Source organism: Lissotriton helveticus, chromosome 9, assembly GCF_964261635.1.
Source record: "Lissotriton helveticus chromosome 9, aLisHel1.1, whole genome shotgun sequence".
NCBI lineage: Eukaryota > Metazoa > Chordata > Amphibia > Caudata > Salamandridae > Lissotriton > Lissotriton helveticus.
The window spans coordinates 32286954-32309342 of NC_136070.1; the positions used below are offsets into that span (position 1 = coordinate 32286954).

General features: G+C 45.8%; 1 protein-coding gene across 1 annotated transcript; it reads right to left on the reverse strand.

Moving 5' to 3' along the window:
- Positions 1-1051: 1051 nt before the first annotated feature.
- ALG2 (ALG2 alpha-1,3/1,6-mannosyltransferase) lies at positions 1052-22282 on the reverse strand. Its single transcript, XM_078659416.1, has 2 exons — positions 21930-22282; positions 1052-2162 (listed from the first exon to the last, which is right to left on the reverse strand). Exons 1-2 carry the CDS (start codon positions 22227-22229, stop codon positions 1260-1262), a joined length of 1203 nt encoding a protein of 400 aa, XP_078515542.1. The 5' UTR covers positions 22230-22282; the 3' UTR covers positions 1052-1259.
- Between the last annotated feature and the right edge of the window lie 107 nt (positions 22283-22389).

The following is a 22389-nucleotide window of genomic DNA, read 5'->3' on the forward strand; positions in this document are numbered from 1 at the left end:
GATTAAATGGCCATAATTAACTGAGGGCACTATTTTTGCTTTTAAGACTTTCAAGATGGCTTCCGTGAATGGACTGTGTAGTTTTCGATTGAAGTTTCCCAGACTGCAGGTGATTCCTGCCCCTTTACTTCTTAGATACTTCAAATGAGCTGTTGTCTTTGCCCCCTCCGTTAGCCTGAGGCCCAGTTAGTTATAATTTTTGCAAGATCTAATTTTCTGGTCACACAGGCGCCATTGGGCTATATGCTTTCGATGGTACTTCCCAAAGATAAGGATCTTGGTCTTCTCCTGGTTTACCAATAAATTATTCTTTTTACTAAACCTGTGTAGCGCGTCTAGGGTTTTCTGTAAGCCTATCCTGGTATGATCCAAAATTACAAGGTCGTCAGCGTACTGAAGGATTTGGAGCCGCACCTTCCCCAGCTTTGGAATAACTATGTTTGCCCCCTCCAATGCTTGACCCAAGCCGGATGTGTAGATGTTGAACAGGAGCAGTGCAAGTACACACCCTTGATTAAGGCCGTTATTTGTTAGGAGTTTGTTGGTCAGCGACGATTGACTGGTCTTAATCCGTACCCAGCTATAATGGCCTGTCCAGTACACACCCACAAGTATTGCGTGTCTTGTGCGCCCTTCCCAGTCTAGGCAGACTGTATTACTGTGAGATAGTCCTAGGTAATGGGGTAAACACAGATCCGTGTTCACCCCTAACCAAAAAATCAGTTCCAGGGATTCAGACATCTACGCAGAAAGGGCGCTCAGAGTAGAGGTTAACGACTGTGACTATTCTGTCCCAACACTGGTTCACTTAAAAGTTAGCAAAAATACTGTATAAGTGGACTGAAAGCAGAGCAAGAATAAATGGATATTAAAAAACAAGAAATGTCTATCTTTCCTAAATTATGGACATGATTGTTAAAAGCAGAGGGTTTGCGGACTGGGTTATAAACGACCCTAACATAAAAAGGTCAAAGTTAACTTCGTAGAAAGACCCAACCAATGACCCTGTTTTTATCAGTCAAGTTACACCATACTGAAACACAACAGGGAATAGGAAGCCAAACATGATTTATTTTATTTCAACTCTCGCCCTCAAAAAGAAATCAAAACAACTGATAAACTGTATCAAAGATTACAAAAATAGAATATATACAACTCAAAAGCCCAACCATCTTTTAGCCACGCATAATCAGCCAAAAACAATACGTTGATAGGACCGAATATTTTGCTAAATACGATGAAGGTTGCAAAGTTAAATTCTATTGTGTCAGTTTGCACAAGTACTGATAAAGTTTCTCTGAAAAGGTCTCAGGGGAAAATAGGTCTTTGACTCTAGCTTTTCCTGCAGCTCCCATTGACTTTCTTAAAGAAGGGTCTTCCACAAATTTTTCCATTGCTTCACAGAATTCTGTTGGACTAGGAGTACATAAAAATCCTGTAATATTATTAACAACAGACTCCAGAGGCCCCCCAGAGTTGACTGCAATCACTGGACATCCCATATACATTGCCTCCACAGGAACTATGCCAAAGTGCTCGTTGCTAGGGGTGTAAAGGACACATGTACTTTTTGTAAGAAGAGCCACTTTTTGTTCATCTGAAAACGATCTAAGGAAAGTAACATTATTTTCCATTTTCCATCGAGTAGCAGCATTTTTCAATTCTTTATAGTATTCCACATTCTCCAAAACACGTTCGTCATATCCACCAGCTACAATCAGGTGACTTTGTTCCAACTTATCAGCATTGAGCCGTGATAGCAGATTGTGGAATGCTTCTAATGCAAGAAGTATATTTTTTTTCTTTTCGTATCGGTTGATTGAGAGAAACAGAAAATGTACTTTCTTGGGAACCATACTTTCAAGGTCTGCAGAAACTATGGAATCAAAGTTGCTGGAATTCAAAGAGGGATAAAGTACATCAGGATTTATGTTCGATAAGGACTTAAATGTGTTCTTGAAAACATCTGCAGTGAATTTGCTGTTGACAAGTATACAATCTGCCATGCCCGTAGTTTTCTCTTCTAGCCAATCAATTGGAGCTCGGTATAACTTTTTGAGCAAGGACTGCCTTTGGGTGAGGAGTTGGTCTGGAAAGTGACAGTAAAATAACACCTTCTTTGGCCTTCTGGAAAGTTTAAGGAATGGAATACATGCAGATACCTACAGGAGATAAAATAAAATATTAATGATAGCAATGGTATGCTCTTTAAACATGACTGAAGACAAAATATTTCATTTCAATTCTACAGGAAAATTGTGAAAGGCATTTTCTAACTGTTCTGTTTGGTATGCCTCCTTCGCAACGCTGTCTTTACCACATGTGACCATTACTACCCAGGTAAGAGAATAATATAGTATAGGCGTTTACTTTGCCACACAGCCTTTACAATGCAGTACTTAACCATGCAGGTAAGAGTTTATTTTTTTTTAATACCATCATTATTTGCTATTTTTTATAAATAGGTTTAGCAGTCAGTTGAGGTAAAGGGAGGTAAGGGTGAATTTAGGTTTCAGGGTTGCATAGAGATAAAGGGATATAAGAATTTTTAGAGTTGTGGGAGGGTAAAGATATACACACACACACACACACACACAATAAAATGTGTTCCCCTTCACCCCCCAAAACAGTATATATATCAAACACAAAAATGTGTGATAAAGACGCGCAAAGTAATGTACTGCATTGCAAAAATCAGCACATATTACATGTGTGGTAAAGGCATGCGGTGTAAGGTTGTACATTTAGCGTGTGTCACAAACTACTTTTTTCATTTGTATACTCAAATGTTGCTGATCCGAAGTAGGATGCCACTTTTCATGAAGAATATAGGTTTAACATATGTGTATATCTCCTTCTTTGCACTTTAGGGTCAAATAGGTATTAAAGTGGCAACAAAGATGATTTTTTACAGTTCTCAGTATGAATAGGTCAGGGTTCGTAGTATAGCTACTTTAAAAACCTATGGGTCCATAGCTTTTCTATAGGCAAATAAATGAAATATTTTCTAGCTAGTGCTATGGAAAGTTTCAATTGTATTAAGGACATGGAAGAGAGGATTATGCTATCTTTTTATTTCTCTCAAACAGCCACATAAAGTATCACACAAACTAACTTTCCCTTAAGAACGTGAGAAAACAAACATGCCATAAAATCTTATCACAACACTGGACTGTCCATAATGGTCCTTTGTTGCTTTCCATTGCCCTCCTTCTTCCTACCACAAGAACCGATCCAACTGTTCCAATAAATCCTGCTACAACATTTGTTACCCAAGAATAAAAAGACAGTTTCACCATCTATGAATACATTATCTGTTGCCACCTCCATTATTAGCAATGTAAATGAACAAAACATAGCAGACATTATGCAAACCGGCATCATTGTAACTTTGTTCATGTGTTTATTAGACAATCTTATACATGGATCGTCTATCAGCGACAAACCAATTTACTTACTGTCCAAGTTTCCATTTTACCTCCATCCATTATCTGTCTCCAAGTGGGGTGAATGAGCCTTGGTCGGGATGTGCACCCACAGAAGCATTCTTTCAAACCTGTCTCAGGCCTGCCACTGCAGTGACTGTGTGTGCAGTTAAATGCCACTTCAACTTGGCATTTAAAACTACTTGCTAAGCCTTAAACTCCCCTTCTATTCCACATACATCACCCCTACGTAGCCCTACAGGCAGTGTGCTATGAAAGTAAAAAGCAGAACTTGCACTTTTATGTTATGCATGTCCTGGTAGCGACAAACAGCCTATTTCGTTTTTCACTACTGTGAGGCCTACTCCTCCGATAAGTTAGCGTTGGGAATTCCTTAATACACTTTTTATTTGTAATTCCTGATCAGAGAGGGGTTGTCTTTTCAAGTTTCATATGTTTTTAATAGTATTGATAATCTTACTTACTAGTGAAGTTGGATTTAACATTAGTATTTTAGAAATGCCACTTTTAAAAAGTGACAGCACTTACAATCACAAGAGCACAACCCAAATGTCCATGTGAACTTGAGTACAAAGTTTATAGCTTAAAACAAGTGTTCACAGGGAATTCATTTTTTGTAGGTCAATAATGTACTACAGGAAATCCTGGTTAGACTTAATCTCACAAAAGAGCGTTATTCTTTTTACAGAAAAAATGTATTTTTGATTGAATCGTAAAAGAAAGGAAAAACCAACCTGTATTTGGAGTAATTTTGATTCAGCCAGATAGGAATGTATTATTCTGATAAATATCAAAGTTATATCACACAAAGTATAAAATATAACAGAAAAGTGAATAGTGAAGAAATGTTCTAGAAGAACCCCAAGTGACTAGAACCAAAACCATATAAGAAGAAGTGATAGTATAAGTGAGCATAAATGGTATACTGGTTACTTTCATACAAGACAGCCAAATACATTACAGTTTTTACAAAGTTCTCAAAAGACGAGTAAATCCTGGTGTTTATTCCTATAAAACTCAGGTCTGTCTTTGTTGTTTGTTGACACCTGAGTAAGCAGAGAAAAATGGTCAGTTTCTCAGAGAGTTCTTTCCTAGGGAAGTATTTATCATCATACCACTTAGCAACTTTTTAGGTAAGTGGAAAAGGAAAGTCTACCAAACGGCTGTGGATCCCATAAGCTCATATGAGACAGGCGCGTGCACGCCAGCCACATAACACACCACCATTTGTCTGTGCCTTGCCATCAGACATCAAAGGCTGCCGCTCCCCCGCGTGCACATCGCGCACCACCATTTGTCTGTGCTTAGGCACCAGCTCCCCCGCCCGCCACAGCAATGCCGAGAGCTTGTTCTTTACAGTGCTCCAGCCGAGGAGGCAAAAACGATTCAAAAGGGGGTGGTGATGGACAGAGTATCTGAATTAAGCAGAACACTCCTACCCAGTCAAAAGATCAGGGCTTGATCCATCACCGTTTTTTAGCTCACTGCACCATCCCAGTTCAGAACCTGGCTACATGCAAATTAGTCTGACCCTGGCCCAGTGCATCATGGGAACAGGGCAGACCAAACTACCAAGCCAATTCTTTACTGGAAAGGAAACAAGCTTCCGGGGACCGGTTTCTGGCATTACAGCCGTCTTCGGCCCGGCTTGCTTGAGTCCTGATGGTGCAGTGAGCAAGGGACTCACATCTGAGCATACCCTTCCACACTTGTGGTGGCCAAAACGATTCAAAAGGGGGTGGTGATGGACAGAGTATCTGAATTAAGCAGAACACTCCTACCCAGTCAAAAGATCAGGGCTTGATCCATCACCGTTTTTTAGCTCACTGCACCATCCCAGTTCAGAACCTGGCTACATGCAAATTAGTCTGACCCTGGCCCAGTGCATCATGGGAACAGGGCAGACCAAACTACCAAGCCAATTCTTTACTGGAAAGGAAACAAGCTTCCGGGGACCGGTTTCTGGCATTACAGCCGTCTTCGGCCCGGCTTGCTTGAGTCCTGATGGTGCAGTGAGCAAGGGACTCACATCTGAGCATACCCTTCCACACTTGTGGTGGCCAAAACGATTCAAAAGGGGGTGGTGATGGACAGAGTATCTGAATAAGCAGAACACTCCTACCCAGTCAAAAGATCAGGGCTTGATCCATCACCGTTTTTTAGCTCACTGCACCATCCCAGTTCAGAACCTGGCTACATGCAAATTAGTCTGACCCTGGCCCAGTGCATCATGGGAACAGGGCAGACCAAACTACCAAGCCAATTCTTTACTGGAAAGGAAACAAGCTTCCGGGGACCGGTTTCTGGCATTACAGCCGTCTTCGGCCCGGCTTGCTTGAGTCCTGATGGTGCAGTGAGCAAGGGACTCACATCTGAGCATACCCTTCCACACTTGTGGTGGACAAAACGATTCAAAAGGGGGTGGTGATGGACAGAGTATCTGAATTAAGCAGAACACTCCTACCCAGTCAAAAGATCAGGGCTTGATCCATCACCGTTTTTTAGCTCACTGCACCATCCCAGTTCAGAACCTGGCTACATGCAAATTAGTCTGACCCTGGCCCAGTGCATCATGGGAACAGGGCAGACCAAACTACCAAGCCAATTCTTTACTGGAAAGGAAACAAGCTTCCGGGGACCGGTTTCTGGCATTACAGCCGTCTTCGGCCCGGCTTGCTTGAGTCCTGATGGTGCAGTGAGCAAGGGACTCACATCTGAGCATACCCTTCCACACTTGTGGTGGACAAAACGATTCAAAAGGGGGTGGTGATGGACAGAGTATCTGAATTAAGCAGAACACTCCTACCCAGTCAAAAGATCAGGGCTTGATCCATCACCGTTTTTTAGCTCACTGCACCATCCCAGTTCAGAACCTGGCTACATGCAAATTAGTCTGACCCTGGCCCAGTGCATCATGGGAACAGGGCAGACCAAACTACCAAGCCAATTCTTTACTGGAAAGGAAACAAGCTTCCGGGACCGGTTTCTGGCATTACAGCCGTCTTCGGCCCGGCTTGCTTGAGTCCTGATGGTGCAGTGAGCAAGGGACTCACATCTGAGCATACCCTTCCACACTTGTGGTGGCCAAAACGATTCAAAAGGGGGTGGTGATGGACAGAGTATCTGAATTAAGCAGAACACTCCTACCCAGTCAAAAGATCAGGGCTTGATCCATCACCGTTTTTTAGCTCACTGCACCATCCCAGTTCAGAACCTGGCTACATGCAAATTAGTCTGACCCTGGCCCAGTGCATCATGGGAACAGGGCAGACCAAACTACCAAGCCAATTCTTTACTGGAAAGGAAACAAGCTTCCGGGGACCGGTTTCTGGCATTACAGCCGTCTTCGGCCCGGCTTGCTTGAGTCCTGATGGTGCAGTGAGCAAGGGACTCACATCTGAGCATACCCTTCCACACTTGTGGTGGACAAAACGATTCAAAAGGGGGTGGTGATGGACAGAGTATCTGAATTAAGCAGAACACTCCTACCCAGTCAAAAGATCAGGGCTTGATCCATCACCGTTTTTTAGCTCACTGCACCATCCCAGTTCAGAACCTGGCTACATGCAAATTAGTCTGACCCTGGCCCAGTGCATCATGGGAACAGGGCAGACCAAACTACCAAGCCAATTCTTTACTGGAAAGGAAACAAGCTTCCGGGACCGGTTTCTGGCATTACAGCCGTCTTCGGCCCGGCTTGCTTGAGTCCTGATGGTGCAGTGAGCAAGGGACTCACATCTGAGCATACCCTTCCACACTTGTGGTGGCCAAAACGATTCAAAAGGGGGTGGTGATGGACAGAGTATCTGAATTAAGCAGAACACTCCTACCCAGTCAAAAGATCAGGGCTTGATCCATCACCGTTTTTTAGCTCACTGCACCATCCCAGTTCAGAACCTGGGAGGCAGTCCTTTTTAGGTTTTGCCTGGCGAAAAGATGCGCTCTGCGCATCTTTTTCGCGCAGGCGAAAACCTGATGAGAACTGTAGTGGGGTTTGGGTCGGCCCTCGTCATTTATTGGCTGGCTCCATAAATGGAGCCTAGCCATTGGACGAGGGGCCTGTCCGTCAATGCCGGACCAGATTCGGGGGCGTTCCCGCGATTCTTTGGCTTTTGCCGACGTCACGCGACGTCAGCCGAAAGCCGGGAACGCCCCCGAATCTGTTCCGGCATTGAGCCGGCACCCGCCTTCCTGCTTGTTGTGCATCAAGCACTAGCTTGTTCAGTACTTCTCCAGCCTTCCATGGCGTGATTATCTCTCCCCTGTCACCTCGTCTGGGTGTTGCAGCTGCCCGGCCATCCTTTCTGAGGCACTACGGACATGAAACTGACTCGGCCCCTGCCGTGTACTGAAGCGAGTTGTAGGTGCTGCCATTCCTCTAAAACGGCTAAAAGCGCTTTCTGGGACATCGAGTAAGAAGCTCCTCGGCTTTTGCCGCTGCCCGCGTCCCACGGAATCTTCCTCGGCACTTCGAGGGGTTGATCGCGCCATGCCTTCCGGCTTAGCTCCGGTTGACCGGTCATGTGCAACCGGGTGCGGGTAAGGATCTTCGGAAGAAACAGGGGCTAAACCAGGGGCTTCAGCCACGAGGAGCACGGGCCCCCACGCGCTACATACCCCCGGAGGGTCTCGGACACGCGCACTGAGACACGCGGTATAATGAAAGCACACTAAGGACTCCGTAGCAATTGTCAGGGGTCGGCAGCTGTAACAATAATAATAAGGGGGCTCGACGCCGTTGCCGTGGTCGGGGGTTGCGACGAGGTTAGTCCCCCCCCCCTCCTCCCATGTGTGCCAGGTCCATTTGGTGTTCCTGTACTTAGCCGGTCCCCTGCCCGCTCCGCCTACAGTGTGAGGCGTCCCCCCTCCCCGCATGCTAGTGTTGGCATGCGCGTCCGGCGGCGTGGCATGGGGGCACCTGGGGATCTATCGTTTCCTGACAATTTTATAGATGGGGTATAAATGGAGAGGTACGCTTGGTGGCGCGGCTGCATGGCGTCCAGGGGCTCCGAGCACGAGCCCCGCATAGGCTGAGCCGCTTCTGTTTGCTCCCAGAGCACTCTACTTATGTGTGGGCACATGCGGCGCCGAGCGGGGCCTGGCCGACCTATTGTGTTGGTCCGTGCGAGCTTCGCTGCCCTCCCACTCCCCCTCCCCCCCACCTTGGAGAGAGGTGGGGGTCTCAGGCCGACTGTGGCAAGTGGCGGCGGGTCCTAGTTCCGATTCCCGAGTTGTCCGGCGCCCCCCCCCCCCGCCCCTCCTCATGGGTGCTTCACACTTGCAGGGCCCACACTTCGCCGTATCCCTTTCACAGAGTCATAGAAATCGCCCCTTTTTAGCAACATTATTTTCCCATTGAAGCAAACGTTCGCATTGGCAGAGTGCACTGCATCATGGGAAAATACAGAAGAACAATTCAAACAAGGAACGAAGCATACTTTAACTATGGCCGCACAGGTCAACCTGTGCATTTATCGTGTATCCCCATTTATTTAAAAGAATGTGAGACCCTATGCAAGTACAGCCTTCAAAGTGTCTATTTAAGTATCTGCTCCACGTGTTGGTCACTCTGGTGAGTATAGAATTTAAATGAGGCAGTTATCGGTTGCTTCCACTTAAAGAGTAACTTGCACTTTTAGGGGCTTATTTACAAGGCCCTTACGCCATTAGCGGCAATGTTTATCTGAAAGGTAGAAGCAAGCCATATGCCCGAGGGAATTTTGTCCGTCCCTGACTGCTGCATCCACGTATTATCTCAACCCTAGTCAGAATTGAGAAGGGCCTTCTTGGTGACGCAGTGGTTCGCTTTGCAGCCTCTATTTGCGGGGAACGCCGGGTTGTAACGGAAAGGGAATGCCACCTCTTATCATGAACAAAGTTATTCCGGAGGAATGTATTCTGAAGCTTGCATCGCAGTGTCTGTCTAAGGTTTCCTAAGCAATACAGCTGTTTATGATAGCTGCCGCCTTTGTGTACAATATTGTCACAGATTGTTTTTGCAACTGTTCCTACACACTGATGAAAAATTAATTCAATCTCATATGGCTTCTTGATGCGATCACTTTTGAAATACATCTAGGGAGTGTTGAAGTATCTTTTCAAGGTGACACTTATTTCTCATCGCTGCCGTGGCCTGAAGGCTGGGGCGCTCGACCCCGGACTTGGGAATCTGGGTTCGAGTCTAGGTAACGACGCCAGAAAACCTCTGGTGTTTAGGCCAAATCACTTAAGCTGCGCTAGAACTGCGAGATGCTCTCAAAAAAGGTGCAAATATTTTCATGGTCTGTGGCAGCTCCCTCTCGGGTTCGGGGAACTCTACTATAACACCGAGGTCATCTTTTTAAAGTGATTAACTGTACTTGCACAAGTACTGCGATGTACGGGGCACAGAAAACCTTTTGTACCATCCCGTTGCCAGCAGGTTTTGTATCTTCTCTTGCCATCTCCTCAACAATCCTCTTTGTTGTCCGGGGCCTCTGCTATCAAAAAAAAAAAAAAAAAAGCCCAGTCTGCTCTCCAACTCGCGTCACATCACAAGTAGGATATGAAAGGTCAAATATGTAGCACACTTTCCCAGTAGGTAGGCAGGTCAGGGAAGTGAAACAACGAATGCAATGTGACAGGCTAGGTGCAGTCCCTCCATGGAAGGCGTCAATGTGAAGGATGACGCGCAGAAAAGCACATCGTATGTATTAGGATGCAGCAAAAAATGATAATCTTAATAACCAATAATCAATTTAAATGCCGACATGCAATAATATGGCTTGCATTGGAGATAGAGCTTAAGGTTACAGTTTGGTCGCTTCCAAGCACTACCTGCTTGTGCCTCCATTTTCGTGCCCCTGTTGCCTGCTTGTGCCTCCGTGTGCCCCTGTTGCCTGCTTGTGCCTCCGTGTGCCCCTGTTGCCTGCTTGTGCCTCCGTTTTCGTGCCCCTGTTGCCTGTTTGTGCCTCCGTTTTCGTGCCCCTGTTGCCTGCTTGTGCCTCCGTGTGCCCCTGTTGCCTGCTTGTGCCTCCGTGTGCCCCTGTTGCCTGCTTGTGCCTCAGTTTTCGTGCCCCTGTTGCCTGCTTGTGCCTCCGTTTTCGTGCCCCTGTTGCCTGCTTGTGCCTCCCTGTGCCCCTGCTGCCTGCTTGTGCCTCCGTGTGCCCCTGTTGCCTGCTTGTGCCTCCGTGTGCCCCTGTTGCCTGCTTGTGCTGTGTGGGTGTGTGTGGAGGGCTCTGTGTAGCTGTGTGTGTGGGAAGCTTTGTGTGGCTGTGTGTGTGGGAAGCTTTGTGTGGCTGTGTGTGTGGGGGGCTGTGTGGGTGTGTGTGGGGGGGCTCTGTGTGTGTTTGTGTGTGTCATTTGCGAGAGATAAAGCTAGTGGCAATGCCATTTATTTATGTTAAAAAAACATAAATAAAAATAATGTCAAGAGCAATGCCAATAGCTCTAACTTTAACAAAGGCAAAACCATTGCATTGTAAATGCTTGTTCACTTTCTGACTATAGTCACTCGCCCCACTCTATATATTTTCTGAAAATTCTTCAGGCAAGTTGATTGTTTTTCAACTCTATGTTATCGGAATTAAAACCTGAAGGTCTGTGGTGATCCCATGAATGCTTCAGTTAGTTTTACTGCTTTTCCTGGGTGGTAAGCGAACTGTCCAGGCTGATTTATACGTTTACATGTTTTACTTGTTGCCTACTTATTTGCTGTGGTTTCCTTGACAACCTGACTCTTATCTGTGTATTTTAATGTTACGCGTGGCGCTTATCTCCGATTTCTGCAAAACAATAATAATGTGAAGCCGAATATTTATGAGTGTCTTCTTTAGTTTCTCAATCATTCTTAACTGGTTCAGTGCTCCCATTGGTCGATTCTCTGCTACTTATCTTAAGGCCCCACTCTACATTTAGGCAAAGAATTCATGGAGCGGTCCGAGCCAGGGACTGGCTTGGCTCCGAGACCTCAAACTCGTTTTTAAATGTTGCTTTCAATCCCGGACCCTTGCTGTTTCTGCCTTCTGACCAACCTCTGACAGAAGCACAGCCTTTCCAATGTAAATGCTATTATGCTGGACAGCAGTTTGTTGTAATCGACCTGTCCCGCTTCTTTTCATTTGAATTTTTTTGTTTACATTGTCTCCTTCCTTCCGCCCCTCGCAGTTTGTTTTCCTTGCACCTCCCCTTCTTACAGTCCCTTTAACCATTTTGGTACGGCAGCGATGGTGTTGCTCAGCCCCAACTAGCATGTTATTGTCAAGCCTCCAAGTGTGCAGCACAAAAACGGCGTACAAAGAGTTTAACGTATTGCCCTACACCCCCCCCCCCCCGCCACAGCAATGCCGAGAGCTTGTTTTTAAAACGTTGCTTTCGGTCCCGGACCCTTGTTAATCCTTGGGCGTTCACCTACTGGCTGGTTAGTGATTTGTGTTGGGGGAAGGGAGGTTAAGTACCATGCAGAGATCGCCAATCATAGGGTACTCACCGACCTCTATGTCATTAGGCCACGCTTACCAAATTCAATTCAGGATATGGCTAGATTGAGACCCCCACTGTGACCACATTGCGGCACAAACACAACCATCGCGATCATGCTGACTTCTAGATATTTCCGACAGCCCAGGCTTTGGATAAGAGTGGCTTAGCTTGATGCACTAGTCTAGGGATTTTCCATCTTTCCCTGTAATCCTTCAGGCCATAAGATGCAATGTGCTCTCCATTTTCATGTGGTGCAGGTTTCTTGATGGATCTAGTAATAGATATTGAAGATGGGGTAGACTGGTTGGATAATGTCAGGAAAGTTGCATTTGATCTGGAAACCACACTTGAGATCTCCAGATTGAGGTCACCACTACCATGACTGTTTGTTGTCGCTTCAAGTGTGCTGAGAACTACATTATCATCAAGAATGGTGGAAAGACAGACCTTTTCTGTCCAAGGGGAAGGCCCTCATCACTAAAGCATTCAGGTCCGGACTCTAACTAATTCATTGGTAACTAATGATTCAGGCAAAGAAATCGATCATGGAAGGACACCTTCGCATTGTGATCTGTTCAAATACCGCCGTCATCAGCTTTCAACTGCTCCAGTCATGCAGATGCCTCAAATGCTAGTCCGCTACCTTGTTGGAGATCCGCCAGATGAAATCACACTATCACCGAGATTCTGTTCGTTAGGCAAAACTCTCAGAAGTTCTTGGCCAAGTTAACCAGAACTCTTGACCTCGCAGCCTAGACTATCTATCAATATCACATTGTTGTTGCGTCGTCCATCTTAAGAAGGACTTGGCATTGTATTCGGTCCTAAGTGCAACGCTGTACCGCAAAGGAGTCCAACAAGGAGTTCCAGAAAATTGATATGCAGCTGTTTATCATAAATACACCATTTTACATCTTCAGAAAAATTCACCACACAGATTTACCCAACCACTTTTGCTACAATTTGATGCAGACATCTGGATTAGAACAGAATATCACCGTTCCATTCCATGCTTTCATGTGGGACAGCCACCAAGCTAGCTCCTCCTTGGCTTTGACCACAGGGGTACCTTCTGAATACGTCTTTAGTTGTTGAAGGGCTCTGTAATGCAGAGGTCCCAGGAAAATGGCCTGTATCAAAGAGGAGACCAGCCAATCTGGCAAGCTGATGGAGTGATATGGCTTCTTTGGCCAGGGTCTTCCATAGCTTGTTTGATTTTCGCCATTCTCCTTAATGCTAGACAGAGTAGCTGCGACAGAATCTATGACGAAAACCAAGAATGTAAATTGTTGGATGGAATCATAATTGATTTCTTCTCAGTTATGACAACTCACAGATGTTCCAGTAAGCACATGCTCAGTCAGCAGCTCATGACAGTGATCCATAAGGAAGATGTGGTCTAGGTAGACTATGAAATGTATCCTCGGGATCAAAGGTGCTCCATGCCTGTACTGAGTACACTATTGAAACACCAAGAAGACGAGGACAGACTAAAAAGGAGAGAGGTGAATTTGAAGATTTGAGTTCTCCACAATTACCACAGGCGCCGGACATGCGGTGGGATAATGGGACCAGTAAGGTATACTTTTTTTTAGGTCCCACCGAACCATACAGCCGCCACGGCCTCAGCAGATCTCTGACCAAGTGAATCCTTTACATTTTGAAGTAGCGGGACAACAACCACTTATTGTTTCCATAAGATTGATCACATGGCGGTTAAGAATTGCCCCATTTTTCCACCAGAAACAGCCTATTCAAATTCCCTAGTGGTGAAGATAAGATGGAACTATTGCACCTTTCGCTAACAGTGCCTTTACCTCCTCATCAAGGAAGTTGGCATCTTGCTCTGAAAACAAAATGGGATGGGGCCGCATGGTCAGTGCAGGGAACCTATAGAATTCGACCGGAAATCCCGACACTGTCTAGAGTACTGAGGTGTCCATAGTCCAAGCACAACAATTGTGAGCAAAATCTTCCAACTTTCCTCCCATCCTAAACTGGGAAGTAGGGAGAACACTTACTGTTAGTTTTGGTTTGGTTGTTTCGGCCAGTGTAGTGGCCTCCGGCACTCCATGCATCTTGTGTATTCTCTTGAGGAGGGGACAACACACCCTACCCAGGAAACAGGTGGCTATGCCCCCCTACAACAACTGGCCTGGAGAAAATCTTTGGAGTAAAAATCACTTCCTTGGAGGCCTGGGCTTTATCTGTTGAGGTAAAGGTAGCCACAAGTTTATCAAACTCCTTCATAACGGTATCTCTGAAGACCCTCCCACCTGACCTCCTCCTACTTTGAGATATGGCTCTGGCTTCAGAAAAGGCAAAATCACTGCGCTTTGGGTCAATTGTAATGAGAAGGGAGTGGCATCTCTCACTAGAGAGAGCGTTGCCTAGGAAGATACCTGCCTGCTGGGCCTAGCAGGAGTGTTTTGGGGACGATAAGAGTGACAGATTCCTTAGATCATGGTGTGAATCTTTGTGAGGGGGGAAATGATGCCCAGAACTGTATCTTAAGCACAATAAGTGATCTATGCCCCTCTGAGGTCCTCTAATGTATTTGGCTAACAAAGTGACCCTTTTCGGAGTGAAAGACACTTTGTTGACCAGTGACTGATGGAGGCATTCTGCTCTTAGGCAGCTGTGAATCTGTTTGTTAAGAGGCTTTCAAAGCCTGCCCACCATGTAGGCGGCCACTTTCCCACCTGGGGCCCATTAAGATGAGCAAGGATGACGGATGTTCTTAGGGTCTGGCGTATCTAAGAACTTCGTATTGTTGTCATTTCTGGCCCAGTTGTTGCAGGAGGAACCTCGGATTAAGGGCACCAGGGCCGGTCATGGCCCCATTCACTGTGAGAGTCTCCCTGGGATTCGTCGCACTGGTGGGATTCTGGATTGAGAGGGGTCAAATAAATCAGGATTAGGCCGTGTTCCCTGGCACATCTGGTGCTTTGGCACCCTTATATTCCATTGGGGGCTGCTCAATAGATTTATTGAAGATGCCCATGTCGACGCCTTACTGATGCTCCCTCTTCCCCTTTGGTTTTGGTTTACACTTTCTCACCTCACTTTTTTTGGAATAAAAATCTGGCGCTGTAGAGTGAAGTAGAGAATTTTAACCAACTACACATGAGCACCTTGCACTTTTTTTCACAGTTTTTATCTCTGGACACTACTGAAAATCAGTTGGTCAACCTCCAGGTGGAGGACAGCATATTACAAAACCAAAACCCTATGATGATGCTGGAACGTTACACTTAGGCGGACAATCAACATACACCAATGGCCTGTGTACGTTTTTTGAGGGTTTTTATATATTCTCAATAAAGACCTTGATTTGACAGGACAAGTGATCCATTCTCTTTTTATCATTACTGTAACCTCAGGAAGCTGAATGGATCAAAGCTTCTTCTTCCCTCCCCATTGATAACTACTAATATTTCTCTCTCAATGTTAATTCGAGTAATAAATTTGGGTAAAACGAAGAATTAAATGTCAAATGAGGGAAACAAAAGTCGAAAAAAAGCAGGATGCAAGCAAGATGAAAATGAAATGAATGAGGACCTGACCTGGAAGTTCGGGCTGGAATGTTCCCATGAGGAGCAGTGTCATGGCTGATTTGCATATGGCTGGGTACAAACTGGGGTGGTATAGTGAGCAAAAGAACGGTGGATTAAACCCAGATGTGTGACTGGGGGCGAGTGGTTGAAAAGTTTCAGCACTCTGTCCATCATATTGTGTTTGTGATGCAATCAGTCCCTACAACAATATAACAGGACATGCTATTTGGAGAGGAGCCAGAATTTTGACTTCAGAATTTTTTGCTTGAAATTATTGTTATGAGACTCAAGTTGTTTTATGCTGCGTCTTCTCAGTTCAGATTTACTGAGACTTTTCGAGCAGAAATAACTGCCCTGTCTGAGACCTTTGACATGAAAGTTGTTTTGCACTGAGAGACGTTTGAGCTTTTCTTTGGAGACGGGCTTTATGTCAGTCTGCTTGCTAATCGATCTGGTTAATTAACTAGTTTGCTTTCTGTAACAAAACTATTTTTTTTTCAAGAAAACCAGGGGATAACTTAAAAAAATCTTCTTAAGTGCAGTTCATAGCCTTGGGCTAAGGGCCTGCTAACGACTTTGGCAATCTGGGAGTGGGCCGCAACGCCAGCGCCCCGCTCCCAGACCACCAAAATCGACCGCCGCCCTCCCACCAGATTACGAGTTTCCTCATTGTCAGACGGGCAGTGCGGTGGTCACACTGCGGTACCTATTGAAAAGGCACTGCAATGAGAGCACCTAAGGCCGTCCCTCCCCTTTGCAGGAGGTGAAGAGTCTGGCAGGCAGCACTGCAGTGTGACATAAGTGAAGTATGAGTGCAAGCGTCTGAAGGCTGTAAAATGCCCGAAAGCAGCAGTGCTGAGCTCATGCTAGAGCCACAGGTACACTCCAACTTAGGGTGGGAGGTGGAGCAGAAAGGTATGGATACATACACACTGGGAGCTGGACACATAGATATAGTAAAAAGCATGCATAGAGTGACACAGGTAATTAGACACTCACGTACAGTAACAGGCGCAAAAGTATGGACACTGGGTCTTAGACACAAAGGTACTGTAACAGGCACTTATAGACTGACTCTTGGACTTAGACACACAAGTACAGTAATAGGCACGGATAGAGTGCCATAGGGACTTAGACACACAGGCACAGTAATAGCCATGGACACTGGACCTTGGACACCTCGATGACTCCAAAAACATAATTCTTGGTGACCTGAATCTCCGATGGAATGAATCCCATAACCCTCTAATTAGATCACTATCCAACCTCCTCACCGACAACAACCTCACTCAACATTGCACCGAGGAGACACATTACAAAGGAGCCACATTGGACGCCATCATTGCACAAAAGAATTCAATCACGATCAACCACATACTCCCTGTTGACTGGTCAGATCACCATATGATCCTATTTCACATTAATCACCCCATCATCCCGCTTAAACCTCCCCAAGACCCACCCAAATGGTCAAGAAACCTCTCCCAAGTCCCCCTAGACATTCTAGAAGGGCAGCTAAGTTCTCTTCTTCTAGACAACTCCCCACATCTTTCGACCAACGAACTCACTGACCACTACAACTCTGAGCTAGTCTCCATTCTCGATAATCTAGCTCCTCCAAAGCTCAAAAGAAGCCGCGCCACCCCATCCAGAACGTGGTTCAATGCGGACCTCAACGCAGAAAGAAGATCATTGAGAGCCAAAGAAAGAAAGTGGAGAAACAACCCAACAACCACCCTTCGCCTACAACTAAAAACAGCCAGCAAGAAGTACAACAACAATATCAAAAGCAAGAAATCCAGCTTCTTCCGAGAGGCTCTAGCCAACTCCAAAAACAGACCTAAGGAGCTCTTCAACATAATCAGACATCAAACATCCAAGCCTCTACCCCCACCCTTGCAAGCGTCCAAAGAACTTTGCGATAACTTCGCCAGCTTCTTCAACGACAAGGTCCTAAAAATTGAACTATCTCTAGACATCAGTAACGCGGCCATCCCTCAGACCCTCCTCTCTGGCCCCCTCCCCGCGGCTAAGCTTTCGCCACGTGCAGGAAACTGAGATAATCTCGCTGATCTCGACCGCCAAACCATCAGCTCACATCTCAGACCCCATTCCTCCCTCAGTAGTCAAAAAAATGAAGCTCACTTTAGCTCCCATCTGGGGCAAAATCATAAACAGCTCCCTACAAAGCGGAGTGGTCCCTGACTGCCTAAAAATGGGACAAGTCACTCCTTTACTGAAAAAACCCGGTCTTGACTCTGCAGACTTAAACAATTTCAGACCGATATCTAACCTCCCTCTACTCGCCAAAACACTGGAACGCTGTGTTCTTCTGCAACTGACTCATCATCTGGAGAACATCAATCTCCTCGATCCCCTCCAATCTGGCTTCAGACAAGGCCGCAGCACAGAAACCGCGATGCTGAACATCTTAGATGACATTCACGGTTCTCTTGACGCTGACAAGTGCTGCCTTCTCATACTCCTTGATCTATCCGCAGCCTTCGACACGGTAGACCATAAGCTCCTCATCAAAACTCTGCAAGCAAGAGCTGGCCTCGGCGAAGTTGTCCTTGATTGGTTTTCTTCCTTTCTCCACAACCGTTCGCAAATAATAAAACCGAAGAACTTCACCTCTGAAACGCAGCAAGTCAACAAGGGTGTCCCCCAAGGATCAGTACTTTCACCTCAGCTCTTCAACATTTATATGGAACCGCTCGCCAAACTACTCAGGAATGCCAATATCCTCTTCCACCTCTACGCGGATGACACGCAGATCTACCTGGAAACCTCCTCGCTTAATGACATCCACAGACTAAATGCTGTCTTAAAAGATGTTCAAGACTGGCTAACAAAAAACCACCTGAAACTCAATCCCGACAAGACCGAAACTCTTCTCATCTCAAACAAAGAAGACAATCCTCAAATCACTGAATGGCTGAAGTCGATCGATGCTCTTAAAGGTTCTCTCACGCCAACTGATTCCGTCAAATCCCTGGGTTTCACCCTTGACCCCAAATTAACCCTGACAAACCACATTAAGAACTCGGCAAAAAGTGCTTTCCTCAACCTCAGACTGCTGAATAAAATAAAAACTTTTATTCCAAACAAAGACCTCAAACTAGCCACCCAATCTCTAGTTCTATCTAGACTGGACTATGGGAACTCAATCCTTACAGGCATACCCAAATCACACTTGTCTCCATTAAAAACAACACTACATGCGGCAGCAAGAATGATCACAGGATGCAAAAAATTTGACCACATCTCCCCAGCACTCAAAGAACTTGAATGGCTCCCGGTGGAAATGCGTAGCTCCTTCAGAACGGCCTGCCTAACACACAAGGCCCTCCACACCGGTAAACCAGAATACTTGGCTAACAAGCTCAAAAAAGCAGGCCAAAGCAGATATTTGAGAAGCTCCAACTCCCTGTTGCTCATCCCACCAAAAACCAGAAAGAAGAAAACTGCGGACTGCTCCTTCACTGGAAATGCCCCCAAAATATGGAACTCTATCCCCCCTCATATCAGAACTCTACCTTCCTATTCGGACTTCAAGATCCAACTCAAATCCTTGTTCCTCACCCGTTCCCTGGGTCCTAGATAACTAGGATCTCCCTCTGAACTATGTGCTATCTCTGTATCCTTCTACCAAAAGGCCTACTGTTACGAACTTCTCCTCCCCCAACTTTGTCTTGAGGACTGCCTTTATGTGTTACGTATCTTTTTGCTCACCATGCCTTTCCTCTTACTGTAAAGCGCTCTGCTACCTTCGGGTCTTGTTAGCGCTATAGAAAACTTCTAAATAAATAAATAATAAATAAATAAGTACAGTAACAGGCAGGGATAGACTGACACAGACTTAGATACAGAAAGAGGCACAGATAGACTGATTCTTGTACTTAGACGCATAGGTAAAGTAACAGGCGTGGATGCAATGGGACTTCAACACATGGGTAAAGTAACAGGTAGGGATACACTTACACTGGCATTTAGACACAGTTACAGGTAAGGATGTATAGCCACAGAAATTTAGAGACAGGCACTGGGACGAAACGACTTGACAGACTTCCACTAGAACTTAATGCAGACAAGGAACACTTTCACAAAAGATTAGGGCACGGAAATGGGGCAGAAAGACATGGGCAGATTGGCACTGACAATTACAAATATGAGGGCTGAAAGGCATAAGCACCCTAAAACTCAGAGTCCGACAAAGGGGAGAAAGTCATTGTGCCACAGACACCAGAATGTAGAACAAGGCAATGTGTCAAAGACACAGATTGGCTTTAGAAACACACATACCTCAACATACAGAAGAGGATTCACTGAAACTAGAATGTAGAGAATTAGACACCAGCAGGCAGAGACAAAGACACAAATTTAGAGCGACAGGTTCTGGGAAGAAAGACGTGTAGACACAGACACCAGAAGGTAGAGACATAGAAATAGGGTACAAAGATGAGGATTAGCTCAAACTAAAATTAAAAAACAAAGGCACAGTGGCTGAAAAAAAGGATATACTGCCTATGAATGTAAAGACACTTACACGAGGACAGCAAGACTCAGATGCCCCAACTTTGGAAGTTAGAGACACTGGCATGTGGTAGAGACGCACTAAGGCACTGACATCGAGGAAGGAAGAGATGAGGACACAGGCCAAAGGACAAGCACACCGGGAAGGGAAGAATAATCCTCCTAAGCAGAGTCCGCTCTTAAGGAAACACCACAATATGGTGGAAGGGCACACTCCATATAGTCACAGCACTTCGAGGATGAACAGTTGAAGGAGTTCGATTGAAATACCAAGTTCCAATAATAAACCTGTGGCTTGTCCACATGAGGAAGAAGAACCTAGTATTATCTTGTTCAGTGAAAACAGAGTTGAAGCGCACTATCTGTGGTTTATAATGTATACTCTGGTAGATTTAGAAATAGAAGAAGCTGAAGCCTTTGCGAGGGGAGTGGCGTAATGGCCAAAGAATATAAGTACAATATACGGTTGAAAATAATTTTAATGATGAAAGTTTTAACATTGTGAGTTTTAAATTAACTGTACAATAAATTATTCTTATTCAGAGCTGCCGACCTTTGAACTAGGTTAGAGTCTCGGCTCAACATCCTGTGATACATTTGCACATGTAAAGTGTTCTGAAAAATGATACTGGACAGGTTTCCACTTTAAAATCTGCACATCGGCAAAGTTTTAAGCAGTCCAATTGTCATTCATTTTGAGTCCCTGTGATACCATTTTTTACAACAGTTCAATAACGGATAGATCTACTCTTAAAAGTGAACAGCGTGAATAGGTGATGCATAGTGCACAGATACGGCGTTGTAATCATATAAACATCCCCGTCGCTAAAATGTTGTAATCATATAAAGCGATAACTTAAGAAGATTAGGTTAATTGAGCACTCGCGTAACAAACTCAAAGTCTATAACAGCTATAATCGAATCCTCCACAGATCTGAACAGCAACCAATGAGATAACATAGAATACTGGGATGCAGAGTTCCATGACATACCAGTGAATTCTATCAATATTAATGAAGGGAATATTTACACTATTGCACACTATTGAGGAGAAACGTATAAAGGTTCATGCAAACTATTTTTGAGAGATCAAAAGATACCACTCAATCCATTATGGATTTCATTCCAAATAATATTTACGTCCCTACTCTTGGGAGATGCAACTAAAACTCTCAGGAGCTTATTTATGAGCCCTTGCGTCACTTTTTGTGACGCACCAGCAGGGTAAAAAGTGCGCCTGCGGCGTCATATTTACAAAGTGACGCATTTGGGTAGATGCGTCAGTTTGTAAACCCCTACGCCACATTATACCTGCGCCATGTATAATGTATGCAGGGTGGGCGTTTTGACGCAAGTAAGCCTCGTAGAAATGACGCAGTGTAATCTATGAAATTGTGTCACTTCTAGGACACAAAAGTGTCAATATCTTATGCCTGCCTCGCAGCAGGCGTAAGACTGACGCAAGCACACTGAAATGGGACTTGCCCATGTTAAATGGCCCATTGCTGAGGTTGCGTCACCTTTGTGAAATACATCCAGCAAGGCGTCATTTTTGCGCCTAGAGATTTGTCACAAGTACTGACGTATCTGTAACTCCTTGCGACACGATGCTTCATATTGTAAATATGACGGGGCAGATTTACAAGATCATTGTGCCACTTTTGCGTCACTTGGGAAAAGTGATGCAATAGTGGCACAAGGGGTAAATCTGCCCAGACACATCCAGCATGTCACAAGGGGGGTGCAATGAAAAGTGACGCATCGCTGTTTTCACGCAGCGATGCGTCACTTTTCACAAATGAGGCCCTCATTTTTAAGCAAACAGACAGCTTCAGTGAAACCTGTGAAGACGCATGCAGCCCAGCACATAAGGCACTTTCAATCAATAACAAACAGCAGTGTCCGGTGGCAGCCCCAGCCCCTTGCACACCTGGTCACAGAAGAACACGTCACTCTCGGCGCCGCTGAGGAACACGACGTAGAGCGCCAGGTAGACCATGCGCAGGTAGGCGCAGAGCGCGGCGCAGCGGCCCCCGAGGCTGCGCGGCAGCCAGTCCCCGGCGCAGGAGACGCGCAGGCCCAGGGAGTCCGGGAAGCAGTGGCGGCGGTCATAGTGCGCGGTCCAGACCTCCACCGAGCAGCCCCGGGCCTGCAGGGCCAGCGCCGCGTCCAGCACGCACCGCTCGGCCCCGCCGATGCCCAGGTCCGGGTGCAGGAAGAGCACCTTCATGCCAATGGCGGTGCCGCCACCCTGCAGGCTGACAGGCCACTTCCGGGAGGACACGCAACGTGACCGTGACGTCACTGGACACGTCTCTCTAACAAGCGTAAACATCTACACCAAAGCCATAGTTGAACCCTGTAAACAGGGTCGGCCATCTTGAAAGAGG